This window comes from Abrus precatorius, unplaced genomic scaffold, assembly GCF_003935025.1.
Source record: "Abrus precatorius isolate BTA unplaced genomic scaffold, Abrus_2018 Scaffold2, whole genome shotgun sequence".
Classification (NCBI taxonomy): domain Eukaryota; kingdom Viridiplantae; phylum Streptophyta; class Magnoliopsida; order Fabales; family Fabaceae; genus Abrus; species Abrus precatorius.
Genome location: NW_020874362.1, coordinates 38,818,479 through 38,838,361, shown reverse-complemented (window position 1 = coordinate 38,838,361; position 19,883 = coordinate 38,818,479). Strand labels below are relative to the sequence as shown.

Sequence of the window (19,883 nt, the reverse complement as noted above, 5' to 3'; positions counted from 1 at the left end):
TAAAAGTTAAATCTTAAGCTTTTTAATATAAAAATAACTTATGAAAGCTAAGTAAATAAGGATTTTTTTTTATATATGGTATTCAGAAATTATATATATTAAAATATGATTTTCTTTTTAAAAAAATTACAAAAGTGTGAAGTTTAAAAATTACTAATAACAATTTTTGTGGTGCAATTACAAAAATTTAAAAATAAAAAATAAAAAGTGATAGAATTTTAAGAATCGTCTGCTAACAATTTTTGAAAAGAATATAATAATAAAATATTTAAAAAGTATAAAAAATAGTCAAAAATCGTGATGATCATTTTTAACTAAAATTCACTGACAGCGATTTTTGAAAAAAAAAACATATTTTTATAATTTTATTAAAAATATCATATTTCCATAATTGAATAATAATTATATAAAAAAAAGCCCAAGTAAATTATAAAGATTAAATTTATATTTTAACCAAGAAAAAATGGTTGGTCAAACATGGTATGGAAAGTGTATTAGAACCCGCTGCAGTGGCAGTGTATCCTATAGGACTCAATACTGATACCGTGCGCGACACAGCACACACACCTCTCTCTTACTCTCTCGTATTGAAAATTGAAGAAACAATCTGAGAGCAAGGGCGGTGACACTAAACATGCAAAAAGAAGAATGAAGGGGAAGAAGGGTCAGGTTATGGATTCTTCTCACTCTCATTCACCCTCCAATCTCAACAACCAGGTAACCCATGTCGCGCATTCTCTTATTTCACCAATGTTGTGAGCATGCATGTACCTTGCACCATAAAGGAGACGTTTTTATAGCAGTAAAAGGGAAAGACATGAACTTGGAACATCATGGATTGGAGACCATGAGATCAAAACCAAATGTCTCCCTCTCTCATTTTGTTTTAAGGGAACATGATTGTGCTAGAAAGCTTCTAATTTTTTTTAGTGACTTTAATGTCCTTTGTAGGGGTGGTGGAGGTTGGTTTTTCTCCTCCACGCACGGAAATTGGAAAGTAACTTTCTTGTCATTCCCATTAATCTTTTTCCTCTATTGTTTTATTAAAGTTGAAGATTTGAATAAAACCTCTTCACTAGGATTTTGGATTGCTAATCACCCCCATATTTGATTGATTCAATAAAACTTTGACCATGATCTGCCCCTATATGTTGATGACTTGATGTTATTTGTTAAGGAAAAACCATTGCAGTCATCTTGAGAGTTGAAGCAATATGAATCCTCATTTTTTGCACAGCAATTTCACAAATATTTAGTGTTGTATCCACATTTAAAAACATTATGTATGTATTGGGAAGATGAAGGTTCAAGGAAACCTATATGAATCGTACTCAAAATACAAACATACTTTTCATTCTTGTGAATGTAAGTAACATATAAAAGGATGTGCAGTGACCTGTTTTTTTCTCTATTTTTTCCCCCTCTTTTCCTTATCATTGGTTTATTTCTAATTTGCAAATTGTTGGCTTATGTTCAATGTACAGTCAGACTCTTGGGAGTGCCCTCGTTCAACCAGAAAACGTTTCATTTCAGATTCTGTTACTATTTCTGGTCGCCGCGCCTCTTTGAGATCAGCAAAGCGGTTTATTGAAACTAGAATGACATCTGTGCAGGCTTACCATGATCAAGAATGTTCTGTTTTACAACTAGAATCCCATTCAACAGAAGTTGCTCAACCTTCCACCCTTGCACCAGAAATCAGACATGAAAAGGTTGCAGATTCTGTTCCTCCAGAGAACTTCTCTGTTGACATAGCTGAAATGGAGGAAGTGAGTGAGGTTGAGAAATCAATGGCTAATCGTACAATCCAAAGGGTACAACAGAATACATTTGCAGCAGAATGTGTCCCTCCTGAGCATCAAGTGACTTTGGTAGTAGATTTCCAAACATCAAGTAACTTCAAGGAAAGAGCAAATAAGAACAAAAGCAATTCTATTTCAATGGTTGAGCTTCCATCCCCATCTTTCAGCTTCAACCTAACTGGAATGGTTAATATGTGGGATAATGAAGATGATGAGGTTAATTCCGTTGGACAAAACTCACCAATGGACACGGTTGAAGGATACCAAGTGAAACCAGAATCCATGCCTGTATTAAGAAAAATTCTCAGTAAGCATGGAGATGTTTTTAAGAATTGTACAGTATTGACAAAGAAATTCCGCTCCATGTTATTGGAGATGATATGTGATATAATCTCAGAATTGCAAGACAAGGATTTCAATAAAATCAAAGAAGATGACCTGCATAATATGATTGCACTTGCAAATGAGATAAAGAATATGAAAGTGAACATTGAGTGGCTTCGCCAGAGGCTGGAAGAGATACTTGAGGCAAGGCAGATTTTTAAACAGTCTAGCATGCTTAAAGAGAAAAAAGATAGCAATAGAAAAGTCATTGAAACTGTGGAGAGAGAATTGGAAGAATGTGAAGCAGAAAAGAAGACCGTGGCAGCTAAGTTTCGGTCAATATGTGATAAAGAGACTGCTTGCAAGCAGACACTGGCTAGAGCAAAGGATGAGTCTACCAGCTTAACAGCAGCTATCACGTACGCCAAATCAAAAGTGAGATACTTTGTTAATTGCTCACTGGCAGATGGCTTGCTTTAGTTTTGCCATTTCTTCTCCCCTCTTTGCTTTTGATTTTAGGATTGTTTAATGAGTTGTCCTTTATGATGCTTTCAATTGCTTATGTTCATCATTGCTCGAACCTGGACTAAAACTGTCAGTTTTCATTTATATATGTAAGAGGACTCATGTGGATTGGTATTTCTAGAGGCATGCAGATAGCAGATGTACACATGGAATGTGGTTGCAAGATTCAGGATTATAGTTCCGTCTATAGGTATTCTAAGGATGTGTGTTATATGAGCTTTATAGATTTTCTTCTTTGAAAATGCTTTTATAAGATGAGAGGCATATAATATTAATACCAATGAACGATCATGCTTTGGGAGTTGGACTGTTCTTCTGGGTTGAGGAAAATTGGAAATTTAAATTTCTGCTAGATAGTGATCAGTGATACTTTTGAAATAAGACAAGAAACTTGGATTTTCTGACAACAGATAATTTCTACAAATATACCCTTAAGTAACGATATCAAAAATGTCTAGCCCGACAAGCTTAACTTCAGTTAGGATAATTCTCTGTTTTGTTTGGTTTTAACCTCATTTCACTGATTCTATCCGTGATCATGAAGTTAACAGCCAACTAATATTGACTTGGAGTAATGCCCAGAAACACAAACACTTCTGGTCTAAGCATCATTTTCATTACTGACATAAAAATCAGTGAGACCATATAGTTATGCATGGCAAAATTGGTGATGATTTTTTATGTTTATGTTCATCAATACTTTTTCATGTTACGGGTTATCAACCTCTATTCTAACTTTTTTCTAATAAATATAAACAATCCCAACAAAGGGATACTAAATTATTAACACTCGGTTAGACCATAAATAGGATATCACTGTTTAGTCCTCTATGCTAGTCTTTCAAAAATGTGTAACTCGGTGTCTCCTTATCCACGAAACGTGTATCTCTCAACAAGTGAGAATTAATTTACATTGATATAAAACTTGGAAGCTTTCAGTATTTAAATGATTTTTATAAATTCTTTTTATGATACGATGAAATGATTGAATTATAATAATAGTTGTGTAATTCATCCAGGCCTTTTCGAAGCTTCTAATTTATGTTAATTTAGAATATTTCGATGAAGAAACGATATAATTAGAATAAAATGATTTTTCCGAATCAATTATATTATTCAATTGTTACGAGGTCAATTTATAGCTTCTATTTAAATTTTTATTCTGACCAAGTAATTTTGTGGCAAATGTATTTTCTAAAAACATTTTAGCAATATAAAAAAAAAAAAACTTCTAATTAACATCACTGTCAACTAATCTTAATTAACCCATTTAGCATATGCAGATAGTGCTTTTATATAAATTCATTTTACTATTATTGATATATTTTCATTTATATTCATAATATTTAAATTTTAACTGAAGCCCAAAAAAATGCTATATTTGCCAAGCAAAACTCTCTCAAGGCGTCGTGTCAGATTATTTTAACTATTCCTTTAAGCAACATGAATGCGTATCTCCCTCAACTTTTGAGCTGTGAATAGAATAAGAAAAATGCCTATCTACGTCAGGTTACGATTTACAACCCCAAATGCGAGCAAGGTAAACAAGAGGCAGTTAAATTTTAGAAGGACCATGATTTCAACCATTCAATGTAATGTTTTCTTTTCAATAATAAGAAGGAAAGTTCTGAGTTTAACAAAATAGGTTAGCCAAAAAAATATAAACTTTAGTATTTGATCTGATCCCATAAATCTTCCACACGCAGTTTTCTTGTGAAGGGGTTGAATGAGTACCGGTTAGAAGGTGTATATAACTAGTCATATACATGCACATAGTATAGCATCTCCTTGGTATAATCAAACATTACACCCAATACTAATCTAGCTACAAAGTCGTTGATATATATAACTATCTGAACCCCTTTCTAGACAAAAATAAAAAAAATAGAAAAAAGCTATTTTAACCAACTTTCAACTAGGTATTCAAGCACGGGTTTTCTACAATGAGTGATAAAATACTTTCGAAGCAGACAGAAAGGGATTCCCAGAAACGCAAGTGATAATGGTGAAGTTATCTGTCTGGTGTAAAAGGAGAGAAAACTGTTTTGGACATTCTAAAGCGCGGGCAAACAGAAAAGGAATTAAAACTCTATGGATGAGATTTGATATGACGGTTCTTGATAGGATGAACATATCTGTAAAGGCTGAAAGTAGCATTTTAAAGCGGAAAACGTAGAATTTTAATGAGCTGGGGGATCGATTCTTAATTGAGTCCATCATGCTCATAAAAATTTAGGTACCCATCGTGCACAAGTTGTAAATGATGGTGTACATATATAAATTATTGATATTTACACGTTGCATCCTGCGACATGTTTAAACATATCCCATTAAAGTTTCACAATTCTTTACGTGAATCGCACATTATGGCTCTCAACATTCTTTCAATCAAGTTAGATGCTATACTGCCAATAAAGAAAAACAGCAACATGGCATCTAAAATACAATCTGCATATGTTTATGACTTTCATACGAGTTAGGAAGTTTTCATCATATCCGCGCGTTAAGCACTGGAAATATTGATTCAACTGACATCCTATGTATATTGGGTATAATATCCACGAGTGAGAAAACAAATTATTATTCATTAATGCAAAGATAAAGTCACATTTCTTTATCTAAATATTTCTTAGCACGTTTCTTTATGCTGTTTTTACTTTGTTCCCCATGCCGAGGCAGAAGCAAGTTAAGAACTATAGTATAATCATATACTCTCTAATTGGGTCAAATGATGAGTTGTAAGTTAACCCTTTTCTCACGGTTCGCCGCTTCAAAAAAATTTCCAGTTTGAGAAGCTAGATTAAAAATCAAATGATATCTCATATTATATACATATTGCTAAGCTGAAGAATTTCGATTTAGGCAGAATATTGACTATAGGTCTTCGTAAGGAATAGATAAATGATAGTTGACGTTGGATTCGTATACCTAAGTATTTTTTTTTTACCGCTCAAGTGTGAGTGGGAAGGAGGAGAAGAAATTAAGCAACGAATCTTCTGCATATAGTATTGTCCAGCCATTTTTCCACGGTGCATCCTGTAAGCATTCTATAAGAGGGAAGAGGGAACCCAAGCTCATCTTTTTAAAGGCACCTATCTATGATGATTCCGTCATAGGGCAACCAAAAAGGGGCAACATGATCCCACTTACCACCCTTTTAATCTAAACTTGCAACTATTTCACTTCTCGTTTTTCGTAGACATTTAATTTATAAAGCTAATAAAAACAGTGTAAATATTTATTATTCTATATTAAAAAGAGAAAATTTTAAAAATAAATAAAGGACCGCTCCAATATACAAATACGACACTAAACACGTGGCGAAAAACCATCCATGGTCGCTGTTTCAAAAGTAAAAATCAAACGACGCCGTCGATTGCTGTCTTCTACTACTATTATTGTTGTAGCCACCCTTCACATGGTACAACGACGACGTTTTTGTCCTTCTCGAGCCCGGCACTTCGGGCGGCGTCAGCATGCGAATCAGCGCCAAGTTGAGCCCTTTGAAGAATGGGTGTTTCTTGACGTCAGCGGCGCCGCGCTGCGAGCCAAGCCGACGCGCCGGATCCTTGTTCAGCAAGCCGGATATCAAGTCCCGCGCGTGGAGTTCTAGAGTGCTCGAAGGCGTGGCCGTGGGAAACGTCAGGGGTTTCTTCACGATGTTGCGCAGCGTAGCCTCCTTCGATGGGCTCGCATACGGCGTACGACCATATATAAGCTCGTAGATAAATATCCCAAACGACCACCAGTCAACGGCGTTGCCATGGGATTGGCCGGCGGCGACCTCCGGCGAGACATACTCGTGGGTCCCGACAAAGGAACATGACCGGGCGGAGACCGGTTCGGCCACGAAGAGCCGGTTCGGTTGGAGGGTTTGGACCTTGCGAGACCGGAAGAGGCGGTTGGGGAAGCACGAGAATGGGGTTGCAAAAGAACGCGAGCGAGTGTAGGATAATGCGGATGGATCTTGTAAGCAGTCTGAGGATTCAACAGCTGGGATTGCATGTGAGCATAGAGAAAGATCGAAATCAGAAAGCATGATGTGACCGTCCGATCTGACTAACACGTTTTCAGGCTTTAAATCCCTGTAGATGATTCCCAGCATGTGAAGGTACTCCAACGCCACCAGCACCTCAGCTGCATAAAATCTGAAGAATGCGAGTGAGATAACGAGAACAGGAAAACGTTGTCGTTTTGATTAGTTCTAACTTGTAAATTAGTAATTACCTTGCGGTAGAGAGAGGAAAACGGTTGTGCGGGTGCTTGTGGCGTAGGGAGTGCAAGTCCCCACCGGAACAAAACTCCATCACAATGCAAGAGAAATGTGAAGCCTCGAACTCAGCGTAGAGCGTAGGGAGAAAAGGGTGGTCCAGCATCTTCAGGATCTTTCTCTCCGTTTCGGCTCTTTCCGCTTTTTTCTTCAATGCCACTACGTCCTTGTCCACCACCTTCATGGCGTACAAGCAGCACGGGTCTTCTTCTTCTTCTCCGTTCCTGTTCTCGAATTGGTTGTTGCCGTTTCTGAGGCGGCAGAGATAGACGGTTCCGATGTCGCCGGCGCCGATGCGGCGGAGGAGCTGGAAGTCGCGGAAGGTGAGAGCGTTCTTGCGGTGGAAGGCCGTGTAGGCGAAGTCGGAGGAGCGATGAGGCTTGAGGGAGAGATTCTCCGGTGAGGCGGGGAGGAGATCGAAGGAAAGACGGCTGAAACTGGTGCTGCAATTGCTCTCACTGCTCATGGAGCTTCGCAGTGTGGAATTCACGGTCTCCAAACTCACCTCAGAATCACGTTCACCTCCCCCACTCTCTAACATGGTACAACAGCCAAAAAAAAAAAAGAGTCGGAAATTGGAATGCGTAGAATGAATGAAACAAGGTTGAATATACGGAGGAGTGCAGGCTTTATGAAGGGGCAGGAACTTGGAAGTAACTGCTGTAGTTAGGGTTTTGGGAGCACAAAAAAATTGACAGAGAAAAAAACACTTTGGTGGTACTTTTGAGTTTCAGAGCAATTAGGGATAGAGGGAGAGAGGACGTGTGTTAAGGTAAGAATGAGAGAAACAGAGGAAGGTGGTTGTGTTGTATTTATGGTGGAGACGTACGGAGGTAAAACGGGTGGGGGCACGTGAGAAGGGGGGGTTTTGGCACGTGAGGAGTAGGGGTAGGGCTGAGGATGGGGACGAATTAAGGAGCGGAAGGGTTGGGTTTGTGACGTGGCAGAGGTTTCTTTGGAGCATAGCTTAAGCTTTGACAAATTACTGAGCAATCACTAATGAGCGTGTGCGGGTGCAGGTGCGGGTGCAGGTGCAGCTTGTGGGAAGCTTTTTTTGGTTTGCAGGATTTGACAGTCTTTGCTTGCAATGACGGAAAAGCCCCCTTCCAAACTTCCCTTCACCGTGCAACGGTCAACCCCATTTTTGACCAAACACTATACAGTAGTACTAGTATTTTTTGACCATAAATAAAACCACCTATCCTATGATCCTGCTTAAAAATAATATTTTTAAAATATTAATTTATTTTCTATATGATAATAAATATTCAATTCAATTTCTTATCTGATAATGAAAAGAGAGACACAGGGAATGATAATATGGTGTGATGTTTTTATTCTAAAATAAATGAAAAGAATAAGTGATGTGTTTGGAGAAAGATTGGTAACAATCCAAAAGAGCGTCAACGGCAGTAGGACCAAATGGTGGGAGTGGCCCCTATTTCTGACTGTAACCCTTTTCAAGCTACTGCATGCCATGGGAATCTTCTTCTGCCAGAATTTCCTCTGTCGGAAACTGACTCTAACGTTACGTTACACCCCTTTCAAAACCAAACTTGTTGCTAAACATCCCACTCACAATATGTTTAGACCATGGATCAAATTACGATACCCAATATCTTATTTCAATACATGAAATTTATTATTGAATTTTTTCATTGATACATAAAATTTGTCTTTGTGCCAAAAAAGTCTGTCTACTCATTATGAAGAGAAAATAATGAAGGGGAATAGCACTTGTACTTACGAAACGCTATCTCATAATCATGCCATTTGATTTACTGCACACTGCATTTTAAAATATCGATGGTCAATAACAGTGTGAAAAACACAGTAATTTTAATCAGTTAATCTCGATCGCATTAGAGTGCACCCTGCCATTTAAAATATCGAGCGTCAACATCAACAACGTGATAAAAAAGAATTTTAGACGGCACTAATCATACCCTATTTCCATAGCTTTTAAATGATTACTAATTTTCTTAATTAAATCTTTCATTCATAATTTTTATTAGAACTATTTTAATTGATTTTACGACTACAACATATACAAGTTACATGGACAAATGAACCATAACGATGTTGTTTTCTCTAAAACATCTTTAAATAAGTTGGATTGTACCCTTCTGCAACCTTAAGAAGGTCATTCAACGTCTTGTATTCTTCATGATTCATACGTTCAAAAAGCGTACGCTGAACGTGATTCAATTCAACACATGAACAAACACCTTCATTTTTATTTATGCTATTTCCTTTCAATTATTAAGACTATATAAAAATTAGATTTATTTCATAAATCATAAGTAATTAAAATAAAAAAATTCTGAGATTTGATATTGAAATGTAAACTATTCTCATTATCTGAAGGGCTACCTGAGTTCAATGAGATCAGAGTGTTATTGTTTAATTTTTTTCGCCTCAATCACATATTAAGCTATTATTTACATAATTAAAAATATCAAATTCTGAGAAATTGTTCGTGAGATTTAAAAAAAAAAGAATAATCTTTAAAAAATAGAAACTATATTGGTTGAAGCATGAGCAACGAACCACACTATCATTTGATGTGACATGAAAGTGATGTATTAAAAAAAGTAAAAACCATATTTCATTTTCTTCAACAGATGAACATGCAAAGGCAGTACCTGGGTGAGCGTACTGGGTCCAGAGAGAGGGAGCAGTGATACTGATAATGCCAATTAATGCTCAGCGTCACCCACCATGCTTTATTTATTCATTTGGAGTTACTTCGCCCCTTCATTTATAATTTTTTTTAATTAACTTAATTTTATTACTTTAAAAATATAATAAATATTTTTGTTTTTATAATTTCACTCGTAATAATTAATGTCTGCTCAGTTAATATTTGTTTAAATATTCATAATTTTCACTGACTCATTCTGATTAATATAAAAAAATTAGATGTATTAAAAATAAAAATACTATTTTTTATATAAAAAACATTGTAATATTGATGTTGACAACAATCATTTATTAAGATTGTAATAATAAGAAACGTAATGAAGTAACAGTAGGCAGGCAGTAGGTCGGCGTGGGCAGGTTGAATTTTATAGCTATTTCACAATTTTTTTTTCTTTTTAAATTCAAATAACTTAAATACAGCCTTAAAAAAACCAATATGAAAAGTGTTCAATATTTAATATTTTTAGCTGAAATAAGATTGTTTTGGGTATAAAATATTTCTGATTACAAAACACATTTAAGTGCAGAACAGATAGGGGATGGAAAAGTTGATGGGTAATAAAAGGGACCCAAAGGAACAATAGCCTAAAAAGGGTAAATGATATTTGTATTATTTGATGCTCACATCCTCACTATTGATGAAGTAGATTGAGAATAAATTGTTCAAAGGGACCCATCATTGTTTGGAGGGGAATTGGGAAAGAACAACAAAAAGTGTATCAAGTGGAATTGAGGGGCCAACGTTTTCCCCAAAAGGGAAACCCAAATGCACACATTTATTAAGTTTTGTTTGTTTTTCAGGTCAATGACAAATTTTGAACCACTATACTAACGCAATGAACCAAACTTTCATACACTCACGTACCAAACACCCTTCCATGCACATTGATTTAATTCCAACTTTTGTTTATCTTTGTTCATAAAAGATAAACAAAGAGGATATGAGCTTTTCTTTAGTGTAAAATATTTTTATATTTTTTGCTGAAATGTTGTTCGAGACGATTATATTTGCATTAAAATATGATTATTTGATTAAAAAATAAAACCAAGGAAAATATTAGATACTAGATTTAATTTCATAAAGAAGTTAAAAATCTATGTCCTCTTGATTAATCATCTTCCTTTGTTCGATGCTGTAAAAGTATTATTTATTAACAAATAAACTTTGTTAAACGTTGAAATAATATTCTTAATATAACATTTTTAACAAAAGTTGAATAGTTAGTATAAAATTGAAGGTATATACTAATATTTTATGTATTAATAATATATATTAACATGTATTATTTTCAAGTGAGTCATACTTATAAAGTATATATTTACATTAAGTTTAGATAGAACCATCTAGAATAAACTCATTTGTAATAGGTCACTTTTAATCAAACTATCTATTTAATGAGCTTATTTTCAGTATAGTCAAATTCGATCCCTATCCCCCTTTTTACTTTCAAATTAAACCTCAATCCCAATATAAAAATCTCGTAACTTGCGAAAAAAAAAGCTTTACTAAAAAAATGATTTGAAGCAAAAAAAGAATGTGTCATAAATGCTTTTAAAGGAAAACATGTATGGGACTGCCAAACAGAGTATAAGAGGAAGCAATTATTAATTGACCCATGACACAAACCAATGCTCTAATGCCGACAAGATGATAATCTGATAGATAGGATGATATCTACCCATAAATCTGATTTAGCAAAACAAAATATAACAAATCGGATTGTGTTGTATTCTAAACCCATCAACTAATCACAATTATGGTGAATGCCTCCAAATTCTCACTCATCTCACTAAAGACACATTTGTGGACCAAATTTAAACTCACTAATTGTCTTATACTCTTTACCATATTCGTCAATTATCTGATTTTAACACTACTCTTCAGGCAATAGCCTTTTTTTAGACTATAATTTTAGACATTCGAATAATGTAAACATTTATTCACTATTTTTCTTTTCATTTTCTATCTTTAAGTATAAATATGATTTTAGAAGAACTAAAAATATTAACCTCAACCCATAAACGAGTAATATTGCTATTGGAGAATACCATTTGCATTTCCTTTTAAACGCGCTTGTTAAAATATCAATAATTAAATAATAAGCATTACACACAGTCACGTATACATGAATTGGTTCTTATATATATATAATATTTCTTAATCTCTTCTATCTTATAACTATCTCATATTATTTCCACATTTTGTATGTCTCTTTAATTTCACATCCGTTCTCACACATACCTCAAACAATTTCCTAATATGAACATTCATACACACCACAACTCTAATGCTCAATTATTATTAATTTCTTACTACAAAAACAAATCTTGCACAAATTCCTTTCATATTAAAATTTAAATATACCGATTCATTAAATGAAAACCTCTCAGTATTTATCAAATGAGTACGTAAGAGACTATCGCTAGCATGAAATGAAGAACAAGTGAAGGGGCCACTTGTCTTGCATACTGAAAATTTCCATGACAATTTGATTAAAAATAATGTATTTATATACGTACAATACGTATACTTGATATAATCACTTCACTTATTATATATGATTCCTGTAACACATTTGTGATGATGCACCCAACACATTTTAATCTTCAAAGGTTCATTTGGTATCCTCCTTGATAAAGAATACAATTTGTTCTTTCATAAAAGAAGATAACAAAAGAAACTAAAAAAGTGAAAAAGAGTAAAGGGAAAAGATATAAAATTTGGAGAATAATATTGTGATTATAAGCAAATAGGGTTTTGTAAATATAATTGTGTGCAAGAATCAAAGGACAGTGGAGGAAGCAACGTCTGTGGGAGAAAGAAAACACCCACCAATATTCCCGCTCTATTGATAGGCAGACAATCGGACAAAATGTGTCACATTAGACAGCAACTCATCCTTGATGTAGAATTAAACTAAGATTAGTTAAAGACCAATGACATCATGCCACCAACTTAAGATAATTAAAAAAAAAACTAGCATCTTTCATGTTCTTTACGTATTATCTTGTCTGTGATATATTACTATCAATAAGACTGTTTAATTAGATTATAGTTTTATGTATGCACATTTGCGAAATCTAGAAACAAACAATAAACGTAATGACTGCATAAAAAACAACTCGGGTATAGAAAAATGGATGTGGAATCTCAGTTTCCTCTCCCTCGGTACCATAATAATATGATGTCCACGCCGTATGTTCCCAAATTGTTCTACATTGTTTCTATGCCTTTTTTGGTTTTATAATATAAAAGTTGGTTTATCAGTGGTTGTTCATCTAACCACAGAGTTTGTCTCACCATATGATATACGATAATAAACTTGAAGAATCCAAATTTAATCATGTGATTAGTAAGGTGATACTACGTCACAATTTCGGCAACGATCGAAGAATTTTAAACTTGGGTCAGATCGATATAGTCAACCGGTTTTAATGGCTTTAACTGTCTTTATAACATAGATTTTGGAGAAGATGTTAGTCAATTAGATGCCGTATCTATTGTTAATACACCTCCTTTGTTTACTGCTGCTATTTTTGTGTACTTTGTAGACCTTCGAAACTCGTTTAGCTTGTTTTCAATATTTATGAAATTTGATGCAATTAATTGCATTAAGATAGATATATTTTAACTTATTTGAGGTGCGTTTGAATAATAACATAAATTTAATAAATTTTAACTTATAACAAAAATTTCACATCATAAATATGATTATAAAAATATTTTATTTTAATAAATTTATTAACTTCTGCTAAATACCCCTTTCATACGTAGCAACGTACTTTATTTCATAAAATTGGAATGAATGTATATTCTTTTACATTTGCATTATACTACATATTTGATTTATTACTTTGTATAAATTGAGTCAAAATTTAAAGGTAAGGACTCTTCTTTATTAGTTTTTTTTTTTTCAGACACATAACTGTCATAATTGAATCCAAACTTGTATACTTAAGCAGCTCAATTTTGTTTTACTTAAACTAACATGTGTTGATTAAAAAATGTGATGTAAATATGATCACACACATACAGAGTAAAAGTATAAGGATGTTTGAATTTATATTTAAATATTGTAAATTAATGTTTACTTTTAGCGCTATTAATTATAATTTTTTATTACATTTATATTTTAAAATTTTTTAATGTTCCAACCACACACTATAAAGATGATATGTGAATAAAAGTTTATAAATAGGGTTGTGAATTAACAATATGAGATCATAAATGGATTTTTAAGATTTTTTTTCTTTTAATTAATGATAAGAATACAATAATGGTGCAGAGAAAACTGAAATATCAAACACATACAATAATGTTTGGATAAAATACCAACCCAGTAATTACATGCTACACTGCCAAAAAAGAGCTAATGCATTTTTAGTGAAAGAACATGCCAAAAGTTAAAACGAGAACGGTGTTTTGATTTTTGGTCAACAATGAGAACGGGTGAGTTGACATTTTGTGTCCCCGTTACACATTGGGCTTTGAAATGAATGGGAAAGTAACTTCTCTTATCAGATGGGCCTCTCTTGGGCTGGAGTCTCGCATATGACATTGGAGGCTTTCGATTTTTGTGCAACTTTCGGCCCAGTCCGTATGGTAACAGCTCATCTTAGTGTAATTAATTTTTGGTAATATGATCACATGCACATTCACGAAAAGAAAATATTGTTTAAACTTTTAAGATTCACAATTTGTTTTATTCGTAAGATTCAATATTTTATTTAAATAAAACCATAAATATGTAATTAAATTATTTTTTATACTCACCGTATTATTTTAAATTAATTTCCCGTTGATTATGCATAATTAATTTGATTTAATTAGTTTTACTTTCAGCGTTATGATCAAATGAATATTGAATAAGAAATGGAAGTAATTTATATTAATTACAGGCTTTCATATTCTGTATTTCTGTTCTCGTCCATTTATACAACTTTTTCTTCAATTTTTTTTTATTTGCAACCCATCTTTGCGTGTCTTTTCTTAAATTTAATATTTATTTCTTAAAATTCAATCTCAACTACTGAATTTCTCATATAAATTATATTATAATGAAACAACGATATTTAAATAGAAAATATATTATAAGATCATTTTAAATTTAATTGTAAGTTTTAAAACAGAAATTATATTAAATACAAATAAATTCTTTTTAAAAAAATTTGCAATATTTTAAAAATTAAATTAAGATAAAATCTTAAAACAAATAAATGTTGAATGTAGAAAAATTTACATGATGCTGCGAGGAAAAAATAATCCTGAAAAGACTCTCATATAAAATAACTCTTAAAAACAGTTTTATTTAATAAAAATAAACACGGAGGTTAATTGATGTTTCAAAATTTCAATAATTTAAAATATATATTTATTTTTTAATTGATATAATAAACTAATACTAATTAATATTAAAAGCATCTAATTTTTAAAAAAATTTGAATTTTTAAAAGTTTATAAAAATATATTTAAATTTTTTGAAAAAGTATATTTTAATCTAAGCCAAAACTAACTGGTATACGCAAAAATAAACCACTGACTAGATAAATTACTTTATAGAGATTGTTTCTTAACCTGAAATTAATTTACAGGAATTGTTTGAGCTTAATAAGTAGTATCAAGTTGGAACAAAGAAAAGAAAATAAGTGTAGTTTTATTTTTGTTTAATAAAATATTATATATTTTTTTAACATATAGTTTGATTAACATTTTGCTAGTAATAGTAATAAGATGAGGAAGAAGCTTTCTTTTACATGGTAGAGACTACCGCCTTTTGTAGCTGCGTGAGCGTGAAAAGGCTCAAATGAATCCACTGCTGCAGTCTGCCAAAGATAGTACTTCCTTCAGAAGAATGCATTGTTCTTCTCTATTAAATATTTTTAAATTCACAAAAAGCGAAAAAGAAAAAAATTAAATAAAAACTTCCTTCAAGTAACTACTGATTCCATTGACATACCTCAGCTTCATTCACAGTTATTAGTGTGCTTAGTGCTAAGTGGCAATATCAAGTTATACATATAACCTTCGGAGCAAGTGGGTTGGTTGTTTCAAGCTCAAACCATGAGAAACAAAATGTGGTTTTTTCTGTGCCTAGTTTTTATGGAATGCTATCTGGGTATGCCCTTTTCTCCTATCTCTTCATGGGAAGCTATGTCTCCGTTTGCTGTTTTTCTTGTTATTTACTCTTTCTTCTTTGGTTTTCTTAGTTGTTTTTCATTTTAGACTAGTTCTTGAGTTTGTTGCTGTACAATGTGTTACTTTCAGGTTCACATTTTCTTTAAACTTATTCACTTCAACAGATCTTAGTATTTTCTGCCTCTTGCTAACTGATCATTAAATCTTCTGCTTCCATTCTTTCTTTCTTTTTGTTTTATTTTTGTCATTTAAGTATTAAATTTTGTGTTTTTTCCTTGGCCGGGGGATCATGAGTTTTTGTTTGCTGGGCAGGCAAAAATTCTGTGACTTATGTTGATTTTCAATATTTAGCTCAAAAGAGGAATAGGCTTTCACTCTTACACAAACCAGAGGAAGTATGCATAATGTTCTTCCTTATACTCTTCTTATCAAGTGAGAGAGAAGTAAATAACAATCTTCTAAATCTACTCAATCTTCCTTTTTCACCTTGTTGTCTTGTAAACAGGCAAAGGGAAAATATGGTTCTTTTAAATTTCAATCCTTTGTTTAGTCACGTTGATGCCTATTGTGATGAAATGTTTTCTGTGTCTCACTTGAGGTATTACTTGTAACCTTGTTTCTAATTTTCGCTTTAAACCCTCTAGCTCTAAACCCCCCGTTTTTTTTTTTTTTTTCACAACCAAGTTGTGGCAACTTTTAAGTTTGAAAGGGGACATAAAAGGAAAAGAGAGGTTCAAATTCTTTACTTCCTCCATGCCATTGCCACAATCCCCAAATGATCTACATTTTATATATCTCAGGCTATATAAAGTGATAAGATCAATACCACTTGCTTTTTTATTCATTTGTTCTTTTTCATGTGTTGTTTATTGGTGGACCATAGGTAGCACAAACACAAGTCGTGTTTAATGTTCATATCAGATGTATTATTTTCTCTTTTCTGACTCATTAAACAGTGGAAACATTGATGTTAACAAGAAGCAAGAAAGCCAGTCCTTTCCCATCCAAATTGTTTAAATTTCCCTGTGCAAAAATTTATTCTACTCTACCCAATCGTGGAATCACAGTTAATTGACGCTCTCCCAAGGTTTTCATAAAATATAAAACTTTTGAATGATATTAAAAAAGCATTAGTGATGCATTCTCACTATGATTTCTAATGCACCTAAAACCTAATATTTTATAATACAATATTTTCTTTATTGATTCTTTATCTAGATCCTTATAAATTTAATATTAAGTAATTTTGTTTTTCCTGCATCTATATGTCTTTGGCAAAAATTACTTAGCTATGGCACGGGGTATTGTGGTGCAAGAGAAATCAGATGCAGCAATTCCAGTGACAACATTGTCACCACCAGAAGGCAACACTACATTCATTGATGGCACAACATGGTGTGTAGCTCTTGCTGGTGTTTCTCAAGCTGACTTGCAGAATGCTCTTGATTGGGCTTGTGGACTTGGAACAGCAGATTGCACAGCCATTCAACAAGGTGGACCATGTTTTGAACCAGACACACTTGTATCTCATGCATCTTTTGCTTTCAACAGCTATTATCAGACAAATGGGAATTCTGATATTGCATGCAATTTTGGAGGAACTGCTACTTTGACCAAACGTAATCCCAGTAAGTTAAATATAAATTGTTATTCAAATATGTTTTGTACTGCATGAAGTTTATATAAAGATTACTACTAAAGATTCCTTAGCTCCACTATAAAATATGTGGATGCATTATGTGAAGATCACAACAAAAAGTTTGCCACATGGGTCTATGAAATTTCATCGCTCCCGTTTTTGCTTTTGATATTGATATCTATGTAACACGTAGCATTCTTTCCCTTTTTAGTAACATAGTGATGCTTAAGCAATGTGCAATGATTAATAGTTGTGTTGTACTGAATTTCTTGCTAGTTGACGAATGTAGGTCATTGTGTAAAAAGATATCTGGAACTTTCGGCATTTATCTTCCATTCTTTTTTGTTCGAGAAGGGTGGGGTGAAAAGACTTGTGCTTAAGCAATAAATTTCATTAATTTGCTTTTGTTTGCGTGCTTTCTTTTCGGCATTTTGCATTATTCGAATTAGTTTTGTTGAGTTTAAATTAATTGACTGGCTTGTAATATGAGGTGCTGTAGTGTGATATTCTTTTAGAAAATATCAGAGGGTTTACTTTTGAATTAACAATTGTTTGGTGTTGGTATATATGAAAGGTATTATCAATTAGGTACATTCTTTGGATTATATTCCTAATGTCGTAGAGTGCATTTCACGCATTATTTATTGGATGCTTTCTGAAAATTAAGTGCAGGGTAGTGGACAGCCTATTTTCTTCCCCTAATTTTTATTCCAGCTAGGTGGAATTGTAATCTTAGTCTTTCGAAAAAAGAATTTTGAAATAAGCAAATGTTAACCAAAAATTACAGAATCAAAAGTATTGGAGAGGGTAATTTTCAATTAAAAAACAAATATTATTAATTCTTTAACTAATGTCTTAAAGGAATTCATTGGTTAACAGGACCCTTTGAAATAATAGAATTCATACTAAACTTGTGTGTTTCTTTTCTCTTCAGGTTATGGAAAATGTCTCTATTCTTCACCTGGGTATGTGTGATACCATGGCATATAACTAGTTTGTCTAAATTGAAAGAAACTTGTGTATTCTTATTTTACTTAATCACAATTATAACATTATTTTTTATGTGACAGATCTGAAGGTTCTTCTGCTCCACCTTCATTGAGGAAGCATAACCAAAGCTTGATCTGGTCGAAACTTGCTACCCTGCTACTGCTTTCATACTTTTGGATGTGAGTATGGTCGGGCAAGTTGTGGACAAAAGGAAAAGAGAATCAGAGGAAGGTTAGGGAATGTACCTTTGTTAGCATTTTGTAATTGTGTTTTTGTTGCTAAGGTATTCTTAGCTTTCATGTTGGGCCAGGACAAGAATCTCTAATTGTGCAAATAATCTCTTTTTGCAGTTTAATTTGTAATCTTTCGTTTCCCTTGCTTCTCAATATTCTTTCTCTCTTGTTACTGCTTTAATGACCCTGTTTCTTTGTTGTTATTGGCATTGGGCAATATTTATATGTGGTATACTTTTTTTTATTTTCTATTCTTTTAATATATTTAAAGATTTTAAAGATGTTTGTTTTTGGGTCTTGCTTTATAAAAATAAAAATATTGAAAATATATTTAGTCTATTCATTTTCAATAAATTAAAAGTGTGAAAACTGTTTTCATGTGAAATTTATGAATATAAAATTTATATAAAAAAAACTCATTATATGATATTTAAATTGTTGTATTATTTACTGAAAAAATTGAAATTATTATAAAATAGTGTTGCTTTTTGAAATTACAATTTTTTATTTAAAGGGATAAACAAGAGGAACAATAATTTTTGGTTTTGGACATTGTTTTCATAGACATGGGCTATTGGACTAACTCCTGGGTTAAAAGATGTTGATTAGATGAAGCTTTCAACAGTGATGATTATTAGATCCAACCCTCAAACCGTGCATGTATGCTAAAAGTCACCGGTTCCTCTGTACATGACTAGTCACAAACGAGTTAAATTAATTTCTTACACCTTTCATGATGACATTTATATCTTCGGGGGAAAAATCTTAAAAAAAGTGATTCATGGTTTTTATAGGCCTTCGTTAATCTTTGCAAAAACTCAAAAATATTATAAATGACAAATTTTCCTACAAATGGGGAGAGAAAGAATCCCAATTAATTATGATAACACTAGAAAAAAATAAAAAGATATTAAGATGTTGCGATCATGTTATAAAAGTTTACTAAAAAATTTTAATTTTGGTGCTTGCTGTAGTACTGTAAACTTGAGAGAGTATTCTATATTTTTTTAGAGACTTTTGTTATATTTTAAAAATAGAAGAGTATTAATATTTTTTTAAACTAAACTACTAACTCTATTATCTATTAATTTAAAATTAACAATAAGAATTATTTCATGTGTAAACAAGAATATTAAACTCTCTTAATTGTAAAATTGTAAAAAGTACTGTAAATTTTACCTGTTCACTGTAGTTTTCTAGTTTTAGTGATTTTATAATTCAATCCCATTTCACATAAACATGTATTTAAATTTAAAAATAT

General features: G+C 32.6%; 3 protein-coding genes across 3 annotated transcripts; 2 read left to right on the top strand and 1 right to left on the bottom strand.

Annotated features, from left to right (window-relative positions):
• Nucleotides 1-648: 648 nt before the first annotated feature.
• Nucleotides 649-2,606, top strand: LOC113860028. Its single transcript, XM_027492657.1, has 2 exons — nucleotides 649-717; nucleotides 1,485-2,606. The coding sequence occupies exons 1-2, from the start codon at nucleotides 649-651 to the stop codon at nucleotides 2,604-2,606; spliced, it is 1,191 nt and encodes a 396-aa protein (XP_027348458.1).
• Nucleotides 2,607-5,997: 3,391 nt separating this feature from the next.
• LOC113859188 (protein kinase PINOID-like) lies at nucleotides 5,998-7,462 on the bottom strand. The gene is made up of 2 exons (XM_027492003.1): nucleotides 6,879-7,462; nucleotides 5,998-6,799 (listed from the first exon to the last, which is right to left on the bottom strand). The coding sequence occupies exons 1-2, from the start codon at nucleotides 7,460-7,462 to the stop codon at nucleotides 5,998-6,000; spliced, it is 1,386 nt and encodes a 461-aa protein (XP_027347804.1).
• Nucleotides 7,463-15,685: 8,223 nt separating this feature from the next.
• LOC113860052 (glucan endo-1,3-beta-glucosidase 13) lies at nucleotides 15,686-18,572 on the top strand. Its single transcript, XM_027492681.1, has 4 exons — nucleotides 15,686-15,740; nucleotides 17,050-17,388; nucleotides 18,334-18,364; nucleotides 18,470-18,572. The coding sequence occupies exons 1-4, from the start codon at nucleotides 15,686-15,688 to the stop codon at nucleotides 18,570-18,572; spliced, it is 528 nt and encodes a 175-aa protein (XP_027348482.1).
• The last annotated feature ends 1,311 nt before the right edge of the window (nucleotides 18,573-19,883 follow it).